The sequence below is a fragment of the Elephas maximus genome, chromosome 11 (genome assembly GCF_024166365.1).
Source record: "Elephas maximus indicus isolate mEleMax1 chromosome 11, mEleMax1 primary haplotype, whole genome shotgun sequence".
Lineage (NCBI taxonomy): Eukaryota > Metazoa > Chordata > Mammalia > Proboscidea > Elephantidae > Elephas > Elephas maximus.
Genome location: NC_064829.1, coordinates 109,894,458 through 109,916,857, shown reverse-complemented (window position 1 = coordinate 109,916,857; position 22,400 = coordinate 109,894,458). Strand labels below are relative to the sequence as shown.

At 49.4% G+C, this 22,400-nt stretch overlaps 1 protein-coding gene across 4 annotated transcripts in view; it reads left to right on the top strand.

Moving 5' to 3' along the window:
* The first annotated feature begins 426 nt into the window (after positions 1-426).
* The window catches only part of HNRNPUL1 (heterogeneous nuclear ribonucleoprotein U like 1), a 36,755-nt gene continuing 14,781 nt past the window's right edge, over positions 427-22,400 (top strand). Inside the window, exons 1-7 of one of the 4 annotated variants that reach the window (XM_049902285.1) lie at positions 427-509; positions 5,927-6,052; positions 9,404-9,560; positions 11,345-11,418; positions 13,344-13,483; positions 15,014-15,113; positions 17,095-17,207. In XM_049902285.1, the coding sequence (XP_049758242.1) occupies positions 5,932-6,052; positions 9,404-9,560; positions 11,345-11,418; positions 13,344-13,483; positions 15,014-15,113; positions 17,095-17,207 (705 nt within the window). In that variant the 5' untranslated portion in view covers positions 427-509; positions 5,927-5,931. Of the gene's footprint in view, positions 510-1,942; positions 2,373-5,926; positions 6,053-9,403; positions 9,561-11,344; positions 11,419-13,343; positions 13,484-15,013; positions 15,114-17,094; positions 17,208-22,400 lie in introns of those variants that run through there. The other 3 variants (XM_049902283.1, XM_049902284.1, XM_049902287.1) reach the window with 3 other exon arrangements.

The window sequence follows — 22,400 nt, the reverse complement described above, 5'->3', positions numbered from 1 at the left end:
TCAGAGGCACATAAAATAACAGACGCACAAAGTTAACACAGGTCCAAACATATCTACAATCACGCACAGGCAGATACTCACCAGGAATAGGGAAAAACTTAAGAGTAACACAGATACACACAGAGTTAACAGACACGAAGGCTGACAAGTAGCACAAATACTCAGAGATACATAGGGTGCAACTGGTCTTCACAGACCCAAACGTTCAAACTCATATAGAAAAGGCACAGGGCAATTCCGATAACCAGGAGCCCAAAAAGAGACTCCCGCCAAGACAAGCCCACTGTGTCTTGCAACACTCTTGCGGGCACACGTTCCTGGGTGTGTCCTGCGGCTGACGGACCTATTGGCAGCGCCCGGACGCCCCCCAGTGGCGGATCCTGAGAACTGGGAACAGTTCAATCCGGGCCATAAACTTTTAGAACAAATCATTGTGGAAAGCTGGGAGGAGAGAGGAAGTCGGACGTGGGCGAGGGGCGGGGTGTCTGGACTGGAACCTCCGGACCCACGTGAGTGTCTGCCCCGCTTCTGAGTGGGCGCCGTGTGTCTAGGTTGCTGGAAGTTTGTAATGTTTTGTGTGTCTTTGTCATTTGATGCCGCCCGTTTTGGGTTTTTTGTTGGTCTGTGCAGACATTACAGGGCACATCGACACTGCAGTTTGGTGTATTATGCCCTGGATTGATGCATCTGATGTAACTCACTTGTGTTTGACGCCTTTGTCAAAGTTGAGGCTGTGTGCTGCTTTTGTGGAATTAAGGTGTGCCTCAGTGGGCACTGGGCGGTTGCATTGTGTATCTCGATTGTGTATTTTACTGACGTTTTGTGTCTGAGTTAGAGGCGACAGGTGGTGCAGCGGAGTAGACATTGTGAAACTTCGTAGCGTTTGTTTATCAATGTGCGGCTTAATTACGGATTTGTGTTTTAGCTTGTCAGTTCTAGTCGCCAAACAGCCAGATTAACTGAACGGGAGTTTAGAGGATTTGGGGTAAAACAGCCAAGAACTTCTGGAGGTCTCTGCGGAGGGGAAGGCTCCATGGTCGGGTGCAGAGCGCCCATTCCACTGAGGTGCCAGCCACGGAGAAGGCGGCCGCGAAGCCGTCGAGGAAAAAGGCACCCTGTGAGATGTACTGTCAAAGGGGAGGGGCCTTTACGACTTTTCACCCATTCATCTCGCCTCTCCTTTCCAACCTTCAGGACTCTCTGAAGTCAAAATGTTGTTTTTCATAAAGGCGACTGAGTTTATACCAGATTAAGAATAATTTATCTACTTCATCTCTTTTGCGTATACCTTTCTCCACGGCCGGACTCTCGAAGCCAGCCTCTGAAGAGCGGCCAATCCGATTAGCTGTTCCTAAAGCGATCCGATTATACGAGCTTTAGTAAGATAAAAGGGTAACTGCGATTGGTGGATAAATTGTTTTGAAACCGCCCTAACGGCAAGGGGCGGGCCCTGCGTTACTTAATCTCGTTCCGGTTTCTTAAAGGCAACAGAGGAAAAAGGGGTATCTGCCAACCCTCCGTTTGATTGGTTCTAGTGGTTTTACCCGCTTGGTCTCTTCAAGGGGCGGGAGATTTAGACCAATAAAAATGTATGTTACGGAGACATTAGTTTAATTGAAGGGACTGCACAGGAAAGTCTGTGGGGCGCTCATTCTGAGATCTCATCTCTGATTGGGCCAAGTCCTTACTCCCTTTCCCTCATTTGACCCTACGGGAGCTGGCGCGCGGGCGCTGCCCAATCAGCGCGTGCTCCGCCTCCCGCTTTTTCCCGCCCTCCGCTTCAGTCGCGGCATCGACGTAGACCAACGCTTCCTCCCCGGCAGATCCTGGTCCTTTTATTGCCGTTCTTTTGAAAGCCACCCTCTGATTGGCTAAATATCCAGGCCCGCGCCCATCGCCCCCACGTGGTGGCCAATCAGGACCTGTGTTGCATCGCACCGGGGCCACGGGTGAGGAGGAGGCGGCGGCCATTTTGAGCCGCCGCCGCCATTGGAGTGGGCCCCCCCCCTTCCCCCTTCGCCTCCTGACAGGAAAGGTTTAAAGGGGGACAGAGCCCTGGGAGGCCGGTCCGGGCTCGGGGGCCGCCCCGGGGGCCCGGGCCATGGATGTGCGCCGTCTGAAGGTGAACGAACTTCGCGAGGAGCTGCAGCGCCGCGGCCTGGACACTCGCGGCCTTAAGGCCGACCTAGCTGAGCGGCTGCAGGCGGCGTTGGAGGCCGAGGAGCCCGACGACGAACCGGGGCGACCTGGGCACAACAACGAGGAGGTCGAGACCGAGGGGGGCTCCGAGCTGGAGGGGACCGCACAGCCACCGCCGCCCGGGCTGCAGCCGCACCCGGAGCCCGGCGGCTACTCGGGGCCGGACGGACATTGTGAGAGTGCGCGGGGCGGGGGCCGGGGAGCCCGGAGTCCGGGCCAAGGAAGGGCTGTGGGGAGCGGGAGTCCGGCGCCTGAGTCCGGGGAGATGGTCTAAGGATGGGGAGGAATCCCGCGACCTGTCGCTGAAAAATATCTAGGGACAAGGGCCTCGGGGTGACTGGAGAGTAGATCTTGGCATTCGCCGTAGGGGAGATAGTGGAAGTGGGGGACTCTCTGTTTCGGAGATTAGGAGGATCGGGGGTGTAGTGAATTCCCCAGCGCAGGTCATGGACACCGGAAACCGTGGTTTCTGGAGTCGGAAAGAGTCCGAAAAATAAAAGATATTCTGCGTGGGGGGCTGAGGAGGGTCGTGGAAATGCTGATCACAGGGGGCTGTACTAGCGCAGCGCAAGGGGCTGGGGATCGGGAGCCTTGTTTCCAGGACTGGGGAAGAAATAATCAGTTATCCGGGCCTGGAAGTTTGAGGATGGAGGCTCCTGGAGTTTGCGACTGGGTGGGATACTGGGAATTCTCTTTGAGGCTGGGGTGGGTTGGAGAGATGGAGTTCTTGGTGTCTGTGGTTGGGGAGGGGTCTGATGGACTGGGGACTCTGGTGTTTGGCTGGAGAACGTTTAGGGGATATGGGAGATCAGCATCTCTCTGAGGATGGTCTTGGGGATTCTAGAATCCAGGGTTTGAAGGCCAACCTTGAGGCAGGGTAACCTGGGCATTTGGTGCTGGGAGATCTGGGACCCTCAGGTTGTCCTCCCTCGGAGGAAGCATAGGGGACCTTGTTTACTGGCCAATGGGGAAAGGAGGATGCTCCACTGGGCAGAGGACCTGGGGATCTAGAGGTGGGAAGGCTCTAAGGATAAGAGAACTCAGTGGCTACTGCTGAGTAGCCTGCGGTTAATAGTGTGAAGTGTTTAGGGGAGCAGGAGTACCCGGGGGTGGAGTTTGAAGTCAGTGGAGTATCTGGAGAACAAGACTCTTAATTAGCACGGACGAATGTGTAGCATATGTCTGAATAGAGAAGAATGTAGAATGTGAAAAGAGAAGGAAAACCTGTTGACTTGACTGGGGGTATGGGGGGAGGGCCCCAGGGTGTAATGGGGGAGTGTTTCTGGGGCTGAGCACTTATCTCCAAGAGAGGGCACTTGGTCCACAGAGGCAGTTATTTGTGTGCCAGGGAGGGAGAAGGGGGGAGTAACTGAGCATCAGCCAGGAGGTGGGTGATTGGGAAGGAGAGGGGATAGGACAGATCTTGGTGCCCAGGGCTGGGGTTGTCTGAGGAGAGGAGACCCTATTGCGGGAGGGAATGAATCTGGAGTTAGAAAAGGGCAGCTTTCTAGCAGGACTGGGATGTAGGGGGTTGTAGAGTTTAACGAGTAAGTAGAAAGAACTCTGGTGTCCAGGGTTTGTGGTTTTTGTTTGAGAAGAGGGCATCCTGGGGCTTGGGGCTACAGGAGTAAGGGGAGAAAAAACTGATTATGGAAGAGATGAGATTTGAGGTTGGCACTGGGTATTCGTTCATGAGTAATGGGGCAACAGTGTAGGTTTGGGGGTAGGACGGCTCAGGATTGTCCAGGACCCAGGGTGCTGGGAAGAGGGTGTTGTGGACCTGCAGAGGAAAAAGGAGTTGCCTGGTGTGCGTGTGTAGGGAATGCCTAGGAAGAAGGGGCCACAGTAGGGAATGCCTAGGAAGAAGGGGCCACAGGCAGTCCAGACCTGGATGTCTGGCTAGAGGTGTCACTGAGAGGAAGGTGAGTTCAGTGCTTCAGAGCATAGACCCAGGCAGACATGGCCCCATGACTTGGACAAGCCACCTCATATCTGTGAGCCCTGGTTTCTTCCTGTGTAAAATGGGGTAATAATAGTGCCCCATCAGGATTGTCATTAATGAGGTCCCATGAATGGAGGGCTTAGTACTGGGCTTGCCTGCTATTAGAGGGGAGACGGATCCCAGAGTCGTAGCTTCTGCTCCTGGCAAGGCTGCCTCTGAACACAGGAGAGATGCTTAGGAAGAGAGACACAGGCTCTGTGGGGAGAAGAGCACTCTGCCTGCAGCCTGGAAGGGGCAGAATGGTCTGAAAGGGCCCCTGTGTTCCACTTCAGAAGATTCTATTTCTTTCTGTCTCCCCACCAGCAAAATCCTCTGAGCCCCGTTCACGTTCCACCCAAACCCTTTCTTCAGCCCTGGTAAACAGACCTGTAGCAAACCATGTGACTTTTCTCCCTTTGGGCTGTACCTGGTTTGGGCCCAGATGTACTTGTTCTCTGAGGAAGGATCTAGTCAGTTAGCGGGTGGCACGGTAGTCTCTCCTTCCCTGTGGATTTGCCTCACGGCTCCTGGCACAGCCACTAGCAGGGCCCTGAAGGCACCTAGCAGAGAGCTTGCCCCTGGGGTACACAGCCTGGTGCTGCCCATCCTCGGCTTCTAAAGTTCTCTCTGGGTTTGCCTGTAAGGTTTCTTCCTTGAGGGAGTTTCTGGTTTGGTACTCTGGATTTAGTCCCGCCCCTGGGCTTTCACCTGTGTGACCCCAGTCCCAGGCAAGTTCTCCATCCTCATCACTGAGCTGTCACCTGTGTAGCCTTTGCGTCGATGCTGTCTGCTGCTCTCTTGGTCCCTGTCATAATACCTAGGATTTTTCTTTTGTAGCTCATAACAATCGTAATTCATTTTCTGTGTGTAATTATTTGTTTAATGTATGGTGTGTTTTCCTTATTAAGCTGAAGGCTTCAGTGTGGGGCAAGGGTCCAACTCAGCTTGTTCTCAGCCCTACTTCGGAGTCTGGTGTATAGTTAATGCAGTCCAAGAATAGTTAATATTATTGTTCTTACCACCCTTCAGCTGAGCAACCCTGGACTCTCAAGTCTCCCTGCTGAAATCCTTCCAATCTAACTCCGAATACTTTAGGACTTACCATCACTGAGTTTGAAGGCATTATTATCATGATCCCTACTATAACAGCTGTTTTTCTTCCTCCCCCAGTTCCCCTTCATCAACTGAGAATGGTTACCCCTCATCATTAGCAGCTATCACAGGGTGCAAAAGATTTTTAAAGAGCCTTGGCTATACAGGAGGAGTATTGAGTGGGGCTGGCAGAGAGCTGGTTTGTACTCCAGTTTTTAAGGTTGTATACTGAAGGTAACTCCCTAAGCATTTTGCCATCTTAGAGAACCCCTAGGCTGGTTCTTACACCGTGCTCCACAGAATCCCAGGTGTGTATAGCATTACCTCCACCCCACGGCGGGGACTTAGTGGGGAAGCTAAGCCCCCTTCTGACCCTCCCATCTCCTTGCTTCAACCGAAATAGTCTGCTTCCGTCAGTTTTGTGTATCAGGGTTCTGTAAAACCCCATCTCAGGTAGCATCTGCAGCCTTTTGAGGGGCAAGAGGACATATTCAAGCCACTGGTTGCCCAGATAAGATTTCCATGTGAAGGTGTTGTCAGACATTGGCCTCTGGCAGACTCACAGTCCCCAGTGGAAATGGGATCACAGAAGCCAACTGTGGTCCCAGGGCCCTCCAGGGAGCACCCTTCTAACTGGCCATTTTTTGTTTTAAGATGTCATGGACAATATTACCAGGCAGAACCAATTCTACGAGAGCCAGGTCATCAAGCAAGAGAACGAGTCAGGCTACGAGAGAAGACCACTGGAAATGGAGCCGCAGCAGCAGGCCTATCGCCCAGGTGGGAACACACATGAGGCTCATCTTTTTTGAGGGAAACAGAGTCTACATGTGGCCATTGCCATCTACACAGAGCTGTCTTCTCAGACTTTACATTGTCCTCTTGGCTAATTCATCCAGGCTTTTTACTCTGGCAAGTTATTTTTGAAGGGAAGAACTCCATCCCACTCCCAGGTGTTGGGGAGAGGAGTCTTCTTGGTATCTGTTTTCAGATGCTAGTATCAATACTATTGAGAGATTTGGGCCTGGAGGCCACTACCTGAGTTACCTGAGTCTTATTTAGAATCTTAGAATGTGGAAGGCAGAAAGGACCTTCTAAATCTAGCCTAATGTTTCCCATACCGTGTCCTGAAGAATATTGTTCCAGGAGATATTATCAGGCTCTCCACAGAGAAGAGTTTCCTAGTCAAGTAGGAAATCACCTTGATTCCTGAGGGATGAGAATCAGGATAAGAAGTTGGCTCCTGTGAGGTGGAGGTCAGCCATACCTCTACGCTCCAAGTTCTTCACCATTTCTGACACCAGCTGCCCTTTCCCCACCGGCACTCTCTACTTCTCTGCTGGTTCAATAATTTGTTGCAGCGGCCACACAGAACACATAGAACATACTCACAGTTAAGTGGTTTATTAAGGAAGTGCCAGGCAACAACTTAGGATCAGGATCAGCTTGGAAGTAACAGGAACAACTCAGGATCAGGAAACACATAGGTAGGGTCTGGAAGGCCCCCCCGAAGTGGAGAACACATCCCTCCCCGCTTCACTGCAGGACAGCTTTCCCAGCTCCTCTTGGCCGTGCAAGCAGGCAGGGTGTTCTCTGCCATGCTAGCCTCTTCTCAGCCATGCACGCCCCCTCTTAGCCACGCAGGCCTCTCTGCCTTTAGCTTCCTCACCATCAGCCTCCCCACTGCTAACTGGCCCAGCTCACAGCCAACATAGCAACTTATTCAGCTCTCATAGCTGCTTTCCCAGCAGCAGCAGCTTCCTGCTGTCACCTCTGACTACCATAGAGCCCCTTCCAGGCATCTCACTGTCTTCAGTGTTATAACCTTTGACTCATATTATAGCTCTTTTTGGAGGTTCTTCACTATCTCTCTCTCTTCATCTTTCTTTTCTTTCCTTTAAGAACTTCTGTGGGGTTGGCTGCTTATATAAGAAAACTCCTTGTCAGTTTCAAGGCATAGCCCTCCCAGCAGAACCACGGACTGACCAGTCTCCTCAGTGGACCACAAGTCGCTCAATTTGCATAGTAAGCTGACCAATCCCTGCAAGGTGTGTAAAACAGACCAATCAGGGCAGACCGCAGCCCAGGGCCAGACGAAAGTACCAAACCATCAAGTTGTTTACAGCTTACCCAGGAAATGTCAAGCAACCCTGATAAAAGTAAAAAAAAAAACCTCTCTGGAGTAGAAAACAACCTGGGAACGCACCCCTCCCCACCAAGTTGCTTCTTCAAAGAACTGGGGCAAATGTTAACTCCTCAGGGCTTAGGGGGGTAATTTCTTAAGCTGTTTTTTCAAAAAACCAAGGCAAAAGGCCACATAAAGGAGCTCAGTTCACTCCACAAGTGAATCTGGAAAATGCAGCATATGCTGTATCACCGCTTACAGATTCAGGTGCTCATTAGAGCATTAAAGGCCCTGAGAAGGCCTACACTGAAAAAAAGATCTTGTGTCATGTTGTTTTAACCCAGGGTTTCCCAAATATTTAAATATGTCTTTGCAGAACAGTGGAACTTTGGTGGCACAGTGGTTTAGGGCTACAGCTGCTAACCAAAAGGTCGGCAGTTCAGATCCATCAGCCACTCCTTGAAAACACTGTTGGGGCAGTTCTAATCTGTCCTGTAGGGTTGCTGTGAGTTGGAATTGACTTGACGGCAGCTGGTTTGGTTTTTTGGGTTTGCAGAGCAATGGTCCCCATGATTCCAGTTTGGGAAATAGATGTAATCCAGCTCTCCTCATTTTACAGATGGAGGGAGGTTACTTATCCAATGGCAGAGTGGGGTAGAATCCAGGACTCTTGGATTGTTGGCTCCTGGGCCAGTGCTCTTGGTTAATAGGCAGCATCCCATATCATTTGTGTTTCACTGTTTGGAAAGCAGGGCCCCACTGTTGAGTAGTGATGAAGCCAGGAGTGCGTTGTGGCCCCAGTGCCTTTTCTTAGCAAATTATTTGATTTGATTTAATTCCGTTCTGGCTCATCCACAGAGCAAAGTCCCTGGACATTTCTTATGGGTGGCTCAGGACTTTAATGAATATGAGTTAAATTGCAGATTCCTGTCAGACTCTGTGAGACATGTGGAATCACTTTGCCCAAGGAGAGTTTTTTGTGCCATTATCAACAGACGTTTGTCACGGGCTTCCTGAGCGCCCAGCCCTGAGCTGGGACCATGGAGGCTGTCTTCAAGATGGTTGAGCACCATCCCTGCCCTGGAGAACCAGGAGAGATTTGGTCTGTATGCCAAAACTCATGAGTGATCCAAAATGGTCTTTGATGGAGTGCTGAGATGAGTAGGTGGGAGTGATCCAGAGCATTGTAGGTGGCGTAGGTGGACACCGTGGAAGAAACAAGCCTAAGTTGAAATGCACAGTTTGCTCTTGGTTAGATGCTAATCCTTGGAGTTGGCCTGAGACCAGGACTTTCCCAGGGGTCCACAGCATGCTATCCCATTCCAGCTTCCTGTTTGGGGTATGACTTGACGAGGATCTCACACGTGTGGAATAGCTTAAATGCAGACCCTCCCTTCCAGGGTGATCCTGGGCTTTGTGGTAGGATGATTAAAGCTAGTAGAGTTAGCTGCAGGACCACAAATCTCAGTCCTCTCTTGGACTGACCATTGCCTCCTCCTTGCTACACTGAAGAAGCTTTGCAAGAACTGAGATGAGAAATTTTTGGTAGTAGAAATTGGAAAATACAGGATCGTGGTTCCTCAGTTTAACAGGATCTTAGAAGTCTTCTAGGGTTCGTTCCCACTCATTGCAGGCACAGGTGACTGCCAGCCTTCATGGGTCTTCATGCAGTGCCAAAGACAGCTGTCACACCTTTGGTGGGCCTTTAAAGAGCTTGCCCTCATTTAGTGCTGATATCTCCCCTCGTCTGACTGACATCTGTCACCCCACCGACTGCCAGGTCTGAATTACCTGACTGGCCATCCCTGGCCTCCCCTTCATCCTAGCCCTGTTCTCTGGTGCAGCTTTCTTGGCTCGCTCAGCAGGCTTGCGTTAAAACCAGGTTTGTGCTCAGCCCTTCACACTGTAGGCAGGACCCTGTCAACGTCCCCTGAGGTAAAGGGGACCAGAGACGTGATAGCTGAGGAGTTTCCAAGTGTTTTGACCGTCTCTACTTGTCATGACAGTAGAAATGAAGACAGAGATGAAGCCAGAAGTACCCACCAGCTTCTTCCCCCACGAAGCATCTCAACCCAAGCCAGACAGACAGCAATTCCAGAGTCGCAAGAGGCCTTACGAAGAAAACCGGGGACGGGGGTACTTTGAGCACCGAGAGGATAGGAGGTGCGTGTGTGAGGCGACAGTCACCCTTGTTCCATTAGGTGTCTGTTTGTGGCCTTATACTTCCGGGAACCTGTGTAGTCTGAGAGGGCTAGAGTTCCCCTGCCCTGACACTGTCCCTCTGGCCCTTCCTGCACTAACCGTCACAGTCACTTCTCCTCAACCTTTGGCCCCTCACCTCCTTCCCAGTATCTGCAGAGTCCACACACCTTAACCTTCCCATATAAGATGCCAGCCTGCCTTTTCAGTTCCCCACCCCACTGCCCTGCAGTCCCACACAGTGTCCTATCCTTAATGGCTGCTCAGTGTCCCTCAGATGAAAGAAACACTCCCTCCTTTCTTCATCCACTCCTTCATTCAGGCAGCACGCAGTATTTTCAGCAGGTGCCAAGCCCTGGTTTGGGCGCTGGGGGTGCAGAGAGGATTTGGTCAGTGGGGCTTTGTCCTCCGTTGTTCCTGGTGTAGGGGCTGAGGCAGACAGTCCTGAGTAAGCCACAACCTAGGGGGATGGGTAGTTAAGATGTGGGTGGGTGTCAGGAGCTCACAAGGGGAAGTGGCTGTGCTCTGGTCATTTCCCTTTTCCCTTTCCTGCAGAGCCCCCATCTTCCTTCCTTCAGGGACCTTCCTTCCCCCAGAGACCGTCCTACCCTCCTCCCCCTCTTCAGCTCCTGTGTGATACTCTTCCTTCCTATCACAGAAACTAGGAATTATCACACTACTCCGCTTGTCTGGACTGCCCATCTGACACATTTTATTCCCTGCCTGGGTGGGGGGTTACCCTCTCACTGGCTTGTGACTGTCTTTAAGACAGGACTTGTGCCTCACAGGCTGTGACTAAAGCTAGGACATGGGACCAACCTGACGTGGGATTTTCCTGCTGCCTCCCACAGAGCAGGGGCCTCGAACCACTGGCCAACAGAGAGCAAAGAAGGAGCTTGCTGTTATGAGGCTGGCAGGAAAGTCTCCCTGGGGTGGATTTTTCATGGGATGAGCTTCTTCCTGCAAGGCTCTGTGCCATGTGTGGACTGGTGGGGCAGAAGGACAGTCCACCAGAGAGAAGCCTGCTGTTGGGGAGTACCAGCAGCCCCATGGGCATGGGGTACCTGGTCTATACATGGTACACTGGGGCCACCCAGACTGTCTCTGCCCCTGGGGCATTAGACCCTGCCCTTTACCCCTCTTCTTTACTTCTGTAGTTCAGAAACTAGCAGTGTTTTAACACAGTCCCCATTTTTAACGTTTTGGTAGGAAGATGAACCTCCGTTCCTAATTTAGGACAGTCTTGAAAGAGCCTGAAAAAATGGGTCATTTTAAATCCTGTCAGATGCAGAATCTTCAGACCTGGTGTATGGACAGATTTTAATTACCGAGGTTTACCTGCAGAGTCTCCCAAGTTTGTCCAGGTTCCCACACATCCGCTTCCTGGCCCAGCACCTTTTTGGCTAGCACAGCCTCCTTTGGGCTAGCATAGCCTCCCACCAGTGAGAATTCTGTGGGGAGGCAGATCTCAGCACACAGAGGGCGTGGACCAGGTCTCTGAGAGAAGAGTCTTCTCTGAAAGAGCTCCCTGAGTGAGTCTAACGCCCCCTCCATACCAGAGTGTGCCCTCTCGTCCTTGTGTCCACCCTGTTGTTGCTCTCGTGAAAATGCAAGTGCGTGAGGTTCCAGGGTTCTTTTGCTAATCTCTGGGAAGAAATTAAAGTCCAGGAAGTGTTTCTGCTTCAGTTTTCTTCCACTGTGCTCGTCCAGTTCTTTTCTATGTGACTTAACCCCTCTTTCCGACACAGGGGCCGCTCTCCTCAGCCTCCAGCTGAAGAAGATGAAGACGACTTTGACGACACCCTGGTTGCCATTGACACATGTGAGTCCTGGAAGTGCCCCTCTGATCCGCCTTCCTGTCAGTGTTGGGGAATTGTCCCTTGACCCTCCCCAGACTCCCTGCCTGGTCCCATTCAGGGCTGGTATTGGTCCTGGTGTAGAAGAGTGTAGTTCTGGTCCAAGGGCCCTGGTTTGGAGACTGAAGACCAACTGCCAACTCTAGCTGTGAGAGTCTGGGCAGGTCGTTCTCCTTCTCTGAGCCTCTCTTCAGGGAGGAGTGACCTTGCCCTGATACATCAGGGGTTTTCAGTGAGACTCAGAGTGGATATGGGAACAATTTGGAGAGCGCTGAAGTGCCCTGCGCACATGCGGGGGTTGTCATCTAATCAGGAAGGGAATCTGAGTGCTGCCGGGAAACTTAACTCTTTGACTTCCAGCTCCCCAGTTTCCATCAGCTGCTAACGTTCCTGGTGAAACCAATGCCACTTTGTCCTCTGAGTCACTAAACTCACCCACCCCTGTCCTCCAGTTTAGTTTTCTTTCCACTGAATATGTGGTTTTCACTTTGACTCTGTCTAAACACTCGAGGGAGTGAGTATAAAGGTCCTGGCTCCTCTCAGACCTAAATCAGAATCTCAGCAATAGGGCCTGTGAAACTGAATTTCTAAATGTATCCAGAGGCGCTGCTGGGTCTGAGAACACTGCACTGCTTAGCAGAGCAAAAGGTTAGCAGAAATTCATTCACCCGCTTCTTTACATAGAGCTCTGCTTTGGAAGAGATAAAGACATCTTGTGTATAGTCCCTTCTCTCACGAGATTTCAGAGACAATATCTGCCCAGAGTAAAACCAAACATTTTTGAAGTGTCGTGTGGCAGTGGTCCACGAGGCAGCATCTGATCAAGTGTCAGGTGTACAGACCGTGGTGCTCCACCTGGAGAGAAAGGAGAGAGCCTAATGGCCGGGTAGTGAAGAAAGGCTTTCTTGGAGGCATGACCAGCCCCTTGAAAGGTGGGAAGAGGGTGTTCCCAGCAGAAGAGTCATGGGCCCACAAGAGGGAGTCAGGACCTGTGGCCCTGGGCAGTCATGGCAGGGGGGTGGGTATGCTTCAGGGTCAAGTGATCGCACAGCCACTAGCAGCAGGACGGCAGCCCTGGGAGGTGGTCAGGTTGTAGGGCAGTGGTGATGAACTTCTTGTATTTTAAAATCCCCTGAGTCATAAGACCACACTTAATGGTCTGACTGAGACTAGAAGGACCCCAGTAGTCATGGCCCCCAGACCTTCGGTTGGTCCAGGACAGGAACCATTCCCGAAGCCAACTCTTCAGACATGGATTGGACTGGACAATGGGTTGGAGAGGGATGCTGGTGAGGAGTGAGCTTCTTGGATCAGGTGGACACTTGAGACTATGTTGGCATCTCCTGCCTGGAGGGGAGATGAGAGTGGGGAGGGGGTTAGAAGCTGGCGAAATGGACACGAAAAGAGAGAGTGGAGGGAGAGAGCGGGCTGTCTTATCAGGGGGAGAGTAATTGGGAGTGTGTAGCAAGGTGTATATGGGTTTTTGTGTGAGAGACTGACTTGATTTGTAAACTTTCACTTAAAACATAACAAAAATTATTAAAAAAAAAAAATCCCCTGAGATTGGTGACAGTGTGGACCCTCTCCCTACGGGTACGCACACTCATAAAAGGCATTGGTGTAGAGTTTCCAGGGTTCCCCCCGGAGCCCATTCTTGGACCCCAGCGAAGTGAAGAGCCCCTGTTCTCTGTGGGGTGACTGCTTGCACTGTTCCAGAACCTGTGTGCTCAAAAGAGGGCTGGTCAGGGGGCCCAGCAGATTCCTTGTCAACCTGCCCCTGTGATGTGTCGGCTTGTGTGCTCCTACTCAGCACTCTTGGGGACCTTCTCTTTTCCTGTTCCTCTCTTGGGATCTTTGAAACATCAGCCAACCTAGAGTCTTTTTTCCACAGATAACTGCGACCTCCACTTTAAGGTGGCCCGAGACCGGAGTAGTGGTTACCCGCTCACAATCGAGGGTTTTGCGTATCTGTGGTCAGGAGCCCGTGCCAGCTATGGGGTCAGAAGGGGCCGTGTGTGCTTCGAGATGAAGGTGAGTGGGAGCAACACCAGGGGAATGGATGCAGAAAATGATTCCATGCATTGGAATAGCCTTGCCACCAGCCACTCAGTCAGAGCCACAGCTGCAAAAGAGATTTGATCGAGGACAGACTTGTGTCCAAGCAAACAAAAGTGTGTGAGCCCAGAAGAACTGTACCGTTGCTAACTGTATCGGAAAAGCAGGCCAACCATACATTACTTCATCAGATATCTTCTTGGTGGGGCTTGGCCCAGGTATTATGCAGCTAGCACCAGTCTAGAGGTGATGTGTTCGGTGTAGAGCTGCGAAAAGGAGTTGTCTGGAAGTAAAGCTAGAAAGCATGGACTCAGGAACCACCAATTAAAGGGAGGCCAGAGTGGGAGCAGGGCCAAGAAAGGCTGTCCTGCCAGCTCAGGCTGTCCGCCGTCATCCCTCCACAGTGCCATGTCAGGTCATGTTTATGAAAATAGGAGGTGCTAGTGTTTGACGGAAGTCCAGGCAGCACAGAAGAGGGTAAGGTAAAAAAGTAGAAGTTATTCTCATGTACCTGGTCCCCACCCTACTCCCCGGAGGTAACACACATGTTAATATTTTGTGTATCCTTTATGCAAACTTATTTACAATAGCTAATATTTGTGGAGCACTTTGCAGGCAAGATACTGTCCCAAGCTCTTTCTAAAGGTTATTTTCATTAATCCTCGTAATCCCATCATGAAATAGGTACTGTTATCCTCATTTTTCAAAGGTGGAAACTGAGACAGAAGTTACCATATCTTATCCACTTAAGACATCGATTTTAAGCTGTACAGTATTTTATGTGCCAATCACAGAGAAACAACGCCAGTTAAACTGGCACGGTGTGGGAAACACGCATCTTAAAGTCGACAAAATACGATAACGTGCTGAAGGCAGCCGAACAGTGCAAGGTAGATGTGGTTATAAGGCAATCGGAGATTAAGTCAGAAGACTTTTTTAGCATTGTCCTTGCGCAGTTTTTTGTACCAGCACATTTGTTCTGTGGCGTTCATTTTAACTGCTGCATCGTATCCTGTTGCATGAGTGTACCTTGATTTAGCCAGTGCCTCATCGATGGTTGTTCCTGATTATTTTTTTATGCGGAAGCAATATTACCCTGAATGTTTTTACATGTATCTCCTTGTAGGCTTCAGAATATATCTGCGGGGTAAACTAGAAGAATTGCTGGGCTACAGGCCGTGTGCCTTCGCAGTTTCCAGTCTCGATGGAGACTGCTAGATTCCCCTTCAAAGACATGGCACCAATTCACCCTTCCACCAGCCATAAAGAGAGCCCCTCTTTCTTCTGCACCGAGTTTTAAAACTAAAAAAGTATTTAGAATTCCTGTCTTGGTGGCCCTGGTTTCTTGAACAGGCCCTTCAGGGCAACTTAAATGCTTGTGGACTCTTCCCCAGCAGCAAGGGCCATTGCTATTTTTAATGCCTGGTACACTTACCTCCTGTATTGCCTCATGTAACCCATCATCCACCAGTCTCAACCCTGAGCCCTCTTGTCTTCTGTCCCCAGATCAATGAGGAGATCTCCGTGAAGCACCTTCCATCTACCGAGCCTGACCCCCATGTTGTCCGCATCGGCTGGTCCCTGGACTCCTGCAGCACCCAGCTTGGTAAGGGGAGTTGTGCTAAGCCTTCCAGCTAGTACAGCGGTTGCCGCCCCCCGCCCCCCAGGATTCTCGGGCTCCTCAGCTTCCCTCCCCAGTGCTGGAACAGAGGCAGCCTGGAGTGGACCAGGCAGCAGGATCAGTGTGCGCACTGCATGTCTTCAGGCACACACAGTTCACCTGGAAGGGCCACAGTTACTTGACCTCCTAGGAAGAATTGATTTTTATCCTACATCCCTTAGGAGAGGGTCCGGAGTTCTCTTTAGAAAGCTGTTTCCTGTATTAAAAAAGATCACGTGTCTCCTGTCCTCAAACCATGCCGAAGTAAGTCCCTCACTCCCTGTTAAGTTCTCTCTGGGCTTCTCTGTCCAGAGCCTGCCCCAGGGTAAACGTGACGCAGAGACCAGTGGAGCCAGGACTCTAGCCTCGGGGGGAGTCCAGGGTCCTTCCTTGGTGGAGGGAGGCGGGGGCTGCCCATTGAGAGATTTTTAATTATCTCAGGACCCCAGGCTTCAGTGACTTTGTGACCCTGGGTGACTGATCTTGATGACTAATGTTGAAAGCTTCTGCCTTGCTTACATAAACATTTTGATTATGAAAATGTGTACTCTTTGTAAAAAGTCAGACCATACAGAAAGGGAAAGATGAAAATCTCTCCTAAACCTGCAACCCAAAGATAACCAGTGTTAATATTTTCCTCTAACGTCTTCTGGAAATTGTTTTGTTTTTTATGTACCCAGACTGGGTCACAGTGCATACTATCGTGTAAAGTGTTTTTTTTTTTTTTTTCTATTTAACATATTGTGGGCATGTTTTTGTAAATAAAAAAAACCTTTGCTGTCACGTCAATTCCGACTCATAGCCACCCCAAAAGACAGAGTAGAAACACACCATAGGGCTTCCAAAGAACAGCTGATGGATTCGAACTGCCAGCCTTTTGGTTAGCAGCCAAATGCTTAACCACGGCGCCACCAGGGCTTCTTTGAAAATGAGTATAGCTTTTTAACTAGTGCATAATTTTCCATTTTATAGCTGTATCACTTATTGAACAAGTCCCTTTTTGAAGATCGTTTAAGTTGATGGCAACTTTTTACTATGAGACACTTGAGCCACCTTCCTTGTGTGTAATTATCTGTTTACTTAAGGCTAATTTTTTTTTTAACACTAATTTTTAAAAGTAAAATTGCAAGGTCAAAAGGAATATACAGTTTTCGTTTTGATATGTACTAGGATTTTTTACTTTTAAGAGTCACATATATCATCTCATTTTATCTATGTCACGATTTTGAGATGTCAGTGGTGGGCAGCTGACACAGGTGGGAATACAAAGCCCAGAAAGGTCAAGCAACATGTTCCTGGTCACACAGGTAGTTCGTAGCAGAACTAGGCCTGGGGTCCATGCTGTGGGCTCCTGCTTTGCTGGCAGGATGTTCCTTGGGTTCCTGGCCAAGGACTTCTATGTAACCCAGGTGTCAGCCAGGTCCCTTGGGATGTCAGTCAATCACTTCAGCCTCCATCCAAAGCCTGGGGAAATCTGGTACCGTTCCCAGGTCCTCATGGTCTCTCTGGAAACAAAATCCAGTCCCTTTACTAGTTTACACAAAACAGTCCGCTGGCACTAAAAATCGATGATTTATAATAGTGGCTTGATTAAATATTGGGTGTAATAGGGAGGGCTTGCCTTTCTCCACACACAGCCTTCCTCCTCCCTTCTCTCCAAATTCTCACTTTCTGTACAGAGCTGGTCAGTTCAATTCCTGGTCCCAGACTGCCCATCAAGCCCTCCGGGGTTCTGGATCATAAAGGGCTTCATTTTGACAGCATTTTCCGCACCCCTCTGCTTCTGCAAAAGCACCTGATTTTTAAAACTAGTAAAGGAAATGACTTTTTTTTTAACGTGTGTGACTTTTTTCTTTTAACTCTTTAACAGCGAGGCTGTTGTGACCATCACAGGTTTAACCTGCCTTGTGACTGTCTCTTCCAACAGGCGAAGAGCCTTTCTCCTATGGGTATGGAGGCACTGGGAAAAAATCCACCAACAGCCGGTTTGAAAACTACGGAGACAAGTTTGCAGAAAATGATGTGATTGGCTGCTTTGCGGTGAGTGCTGGCAGCCTAAGGGAGTTGGCAGAACCAAATATTGGTCCTGTCAGGTGTGGCCTGTAGGCCCCTTTTTCAGAAACCTACTGCCCTTTTCTTTGTCTTCCCCAAATCCAGCCACTCCAGTCTCTTTGTCTTTGACAGGCAGGGATATTTCCTTAGCCGTTTTGTGCAAAATTCCACCAGCCTACCCTCTTTGCCCTTTTGTGCGAAGCTGTCAAATGGAGCCCTGAAGAGGTGGGGGGCTCTGATGTGCACAACCCACTTCTGTTCCTAGATACCAGAGCGATGTTTTCTAAACAAACCCAGGAAGTCCTTATCTTTTTCTGCTAGGGAATAGCCTGTCTGCTCTGGAAGGCAGTGATGTTGGCTTTTGCCCACACTGGTATCATCTATCCCAGAACTTCTCTTCTCCTTCACCTCACACTGGCTGAGTGATGCTTCCTGCAGTACGTGGCCTTCTGGGAGGGCAGGGGCAGATACAGCACCAAGCAGGAACTGCTGCCTTACTTCCCTTACTGAGAGTAGTGGCGGACAACCACAGTACTGAGGCCTACAGCTGTCGGCTCTGGAACCAGAGTTCCTGGACCGAGCCCCTGGTCTTCCACTCATATATAACCCTAGGCAACTTAAACCAGTTGCCTTGGAGGCCATTCCAGTTCATGGCGACCCCATGTGTTTCAGAGTAGAACTGTGCTCTATAGGGTTTTCAATGGCTATGATCTTTTAGAAGTAGATATCCAGGACTTTCTTCCAAGGTGCCTCTGGGTAGATTCGAACTACCAACCTTTCTGTTAGTAGCCACGCGGTTAACTGCTTGTGCCACCCAGAGACTCTCCTGGGCAACTTACCTTCCCTGTATTTCAGGCTCTTGTAAAAAGATGATGATCTTTGTACCTATGAGTTTTGTGTGAAGCCATTAAGTTAATCCATTAAAAGCACTTAGAACGATACCTGCCATATAGTGGTCATTCAGTAATTACAGGTTAGTACTCTATCATTAGGAGTTATAAGAGATGTTTTTAAAATGTGCCCTGAGGCCCCAGAGGAGGGAGTGACTACAGGCCCATGCTTCTTATTGTTTTCTTTCCTTCCCCTCCTCATATTTGTAAAAGCCAAACCCGTTGCTATCGAGTCGGTTCCAACTCATAGCAACCCTGTAGGACGGAGTAAAACTGCCCCCTAGGGTTTCCAAGGCTGTGATCTTTATGGAGACAGACTGCCACGTCTTCCTCCTGCAGAGCCCTTGGTGGTTCAGACCGCCTGCCTTTCGGTGGGCAGCCAAGCTCTTTAACCACCAGGGCTCGTTATGTTTGTGCACATGTGCCCTTTTTTCCTGTTTTTTTTTTTGCTTTTATTTTGAAATAATTTTAAAGTTAGAGAAAAACTGTAAAAGGAGGAAAAAGAGTTCTCTAAGACATCAGATCTAATATTTGCCGTGTTTGTGTTATCATTTTCTCATGTTTTTTTTTGACCTGTGATTTTTATCTAACCTGTTTGAGAGGTTACATACATCACTGTCCTTTATTCCATGTTTCAGTGTATTTTTAAAAAAACAACCCCCAGGACAGTTATCAAATTTAACATTGCTTTAATGCTATTATCTACTCCATAGTCCACATTTAAATTTCGTTAGTTGTCCCAACAATATCTTTTAGAGCAAATCTGGTCTTCAGTTCAGGAGTGTATATTACATTCTGTTGTCCTGTGTCTTTAGTCTCCTTTAATCGGGAAGAGTTTCTCAGCCTTCCTTTGCCTTTCGTGACCTCATTATCTTTCTAATGGTGTATTTTTTCTTTTAAAAAAAATTATATTTCTACTCTATGAACTGTCTAACGTATTTTTTCCATTTGACGGTAAATCTTGGCCATCTTTCCCTGTCACAAGGGATTCAGCTCAATTAAAAAGTTTTTTAATAGTTAATAGATTGACGTGGTTTCAAGAAGTATAAAAAGGTGCATAGTGAAAAGCCTACTTCAGACCTTCCTCCCACAGGTGCCGGTTTCCTAGGTATCCTTCTAGGGGTTCTTCATCCAGATACAGGGGAAAGGATTATTACTTTTCTTCTTTCTATACACAAGGTAGTGTATTATACACGTTATTTTGCAATTCTCTTTTTTGTTTAACTGTGTATCTTAGAGATCTTTGTATATCACTGTATCATGCAAGGCTTCCCTGTTCTTTGACATAGTCTGTAGTCGTATGGATGTCCCATGATTTATGTAACCAGTTTCTGTTAGTGGACATCAAATAGTTTCTTGCCATTTTATTTAGTGGCTTCCTAATATTCTGATTTAGGCATCAGTGCCCCCTACCAATTTAGCAAGTCTTTTGCTGGTGGGCCTGAACCGTCTTTACTGGAACAGATGATACTGCGGCAACAGCTGTCTATTTTTCTTTCACTTACCAGAGTACCTTGGAGTCCTTTGTGTCCCCATGTGAACCTTCTGTGTGGTTTAGCTGCCCCTGCTCCCCACTAGAGCCCATTTGGTAGTGTTAGAGTGAGCATCTTGCACATCTCTGCATTCTCGTGGGGATGTAGCTATAGTATTTGTTCCTAAATGTACAACTTCTGCGTCAAATGGGTATTTTTAACTTTTTCTTTCTTTGTTTTTTCCATCTTACTTTTTTCTTTAATTCTACTTTAGATGAAGGTTTTTAGAACCTAGTAGCTTCTTATTAAACAACTAGTACACATACTGTTTTGTGACATTGGCCGCCATTTCTTTTTATTAGTTTGTGTGTTTTGGTGAAGGTTGACACAGCAGTTTAGGTTCCCATCCAACAATTTCTGCATAAGTTGTTCAGTGACATTGGTTACATCCTTCACAATGAGTCACCGTTCTCATTAGTTCCATTCTGGTTGTTCCATTTCCATTAATCTAGGTTCCCTGTTCCCTTACATTCTCATCTTTGTTTTAAAGTGATTGAAGACCGTTTGCTTTCATGTTGGTGTTTTTTTTTAAAGGAGCACAGTACTTCCGGATGATATTCTTTATTTTTTTAAGTAAATTTTTACAGCTACTGTCAAGACTGCTCCGAAGAGGCCTCAGCGAATGTAACGTGTCTTCTGTGCGTGACAGTGTTTTTCCAAACTGTGCTCCATCAGTGCTTGAGGTTCTGAGGGCGTGTGGTGGTACGGAGCGCCAGGCCTCGACTCCTGCTATAAGCAGATCATCTCTACTCTCGCTTTTAAAATTCTACAGACAACTTCCTGGGTTTAAAGGCTGCCACACCTTAAAAAGGTTCAAAGTGGGGCTCAGGGGAGGTGTGAAAATCGATGACCTGAGGGATCCAGAGGAGACGTAAGTGTCAATCTTAAACTCTCAACACTCACAGAACAGCCTTACAGGTAGGGAGAGCAGTATGATCCATTCAGCATAGTCCTTAGAGCCTAGGGACCATGAGGAGGTATGAGAGATGAAGCTACAAAAACGGGCAGGTACCAGGCCCTGGCGGAGTCTGACAGATGCCAGGCTTAAGGAGGTCAGGCCTCCTTTTGCCCCAGACTAGCATAGGAACGTGGTGGCGGAAGCAGTACGACCGCACTCGCCTCTTCCATGGCTCTCTCGGTGGTGGGTGTGTTAGCTGGCAGCGCTGGTCTGTTTGCAGTGTGCCAAGATCGTGTTGTAAAGCTGGCGGTTGTAAGGAAGGCTGCTAGCCATGATGTTCACTGCCATGTTAGGGCAAAGGTGTCCTGGGCCAGTCTTGATCGGGTGGTGGGACGTGGCTGGGTCTGTGCTGCAGGGACTGGAACAGGATTTGGTCCAACCAGTGTCTGTGTGTCTGCTGTGCAGGTAGTTAGCGATGAGCGGACAGATGGCCTCTTACAGGGTGCTGTGCCCTGTGAGCACTGAGGAGAGGGCAAGGGGCCTCCTCGGGGAAAGTGCTTCTGCCGCTTCTTGAAAGCCGAATCTCGGAGTGGCCCCCCGACTTGAGAGGCAAAGGGTACCACATCTTGTACTTTTATGTCAGAAACCAGCTGTGTGCTTTGCTTCAGTCCACTCTCTGATCTCAAGCTTTGAGCCTCCCTCTACCCTGTAGCCAAAGCAATCTTTCTGAAACACAGTTGTAATAGGCTACTTCTCTGTTCCAACCAAGTCAGGGACTCTGCTCTGTCATCGGTGTAAAGTCCAGACTCCTCAGGTAACATTGCCCTCACACGCCGAGGGCACGGACCTTGTCTCCCCTCCACCACTCCATCTGCAGCCCTGTCTCCCTAGCACAGTTCCTGGCATCTGCAAGTGACAGCTGACGTCGAGTGCTTGTTGTGTGCCATTGAGTTGATTCTGACTTGTAGCGACCCTATATGACAGAGTAGGAGTGTCCTGTAGGGTTTCCCAGCTGTAAGCTTTATGGGAGCAGATTGTCAGGTCTTTTCTGTGGTTGCACTGCTGGGTGGGTTTGAACCACAGACCTTTCAGTTAGCAGCCAAATACTTAACCACGGCACCACCAGAGCTCCTTATTGAGCGCTTACTGTGCGTAGATATTCTAGCCTCCCTAATCCTTGAACACCCCTATGCAGGATAATACCACCACCCTGCTTTTTAATGAGGAAACTGAAGATGAAATTGCCCAAGGCCACACCACTAAGAAGTGACAGAGGGGAAGCAGTTGCCGCCACACCCCCTGCCCCCTTGCCCCCCAAAACAGAACCTTAACCGCTAAATTTCAGCTGCCCAGTAGGACTTCAGTAAATAGTTGTTGACTGAGTGAACCCAGCACCTGCCTGGCTCTCCAGCTGTACCTGAGATTACTTGCCCTTCACCCTTTACCCTTCAACCGGTCTGACCCCGTGCGTGGCCACCTCCAGATCTGTCCCACACAGCACCCTCTTTATGTAGGGTACCTTCTTCCCACCTAAACCCAGCTTGTTCCCGTTTATTGTGCAGGACTTAGCTGAGGGGTCCCCTCCTCACGAAACTTGCTTGTGTGGAGTTTCTCTCACAGAAAGGATAAAAGAGTCTCCTTATCTGTCCCCTGGTCACTGAGCTCTGTCAGGCCCAGATCACCACAGACAGAGGCACCAGGAGAATGGGAAGCCAGGGAACACGTGTTGACTGAGTGCATTTGCGAAACTGCGCCCAAGACTTCAAAAGGCCCTGCAGTGGTGACCTTTCAGCTGTTAGCCTCACAGACCGCCCTTGCCAGTTCTGAGGACCGGGTAGGGTGGCCTCGTCCTTCATCTTTG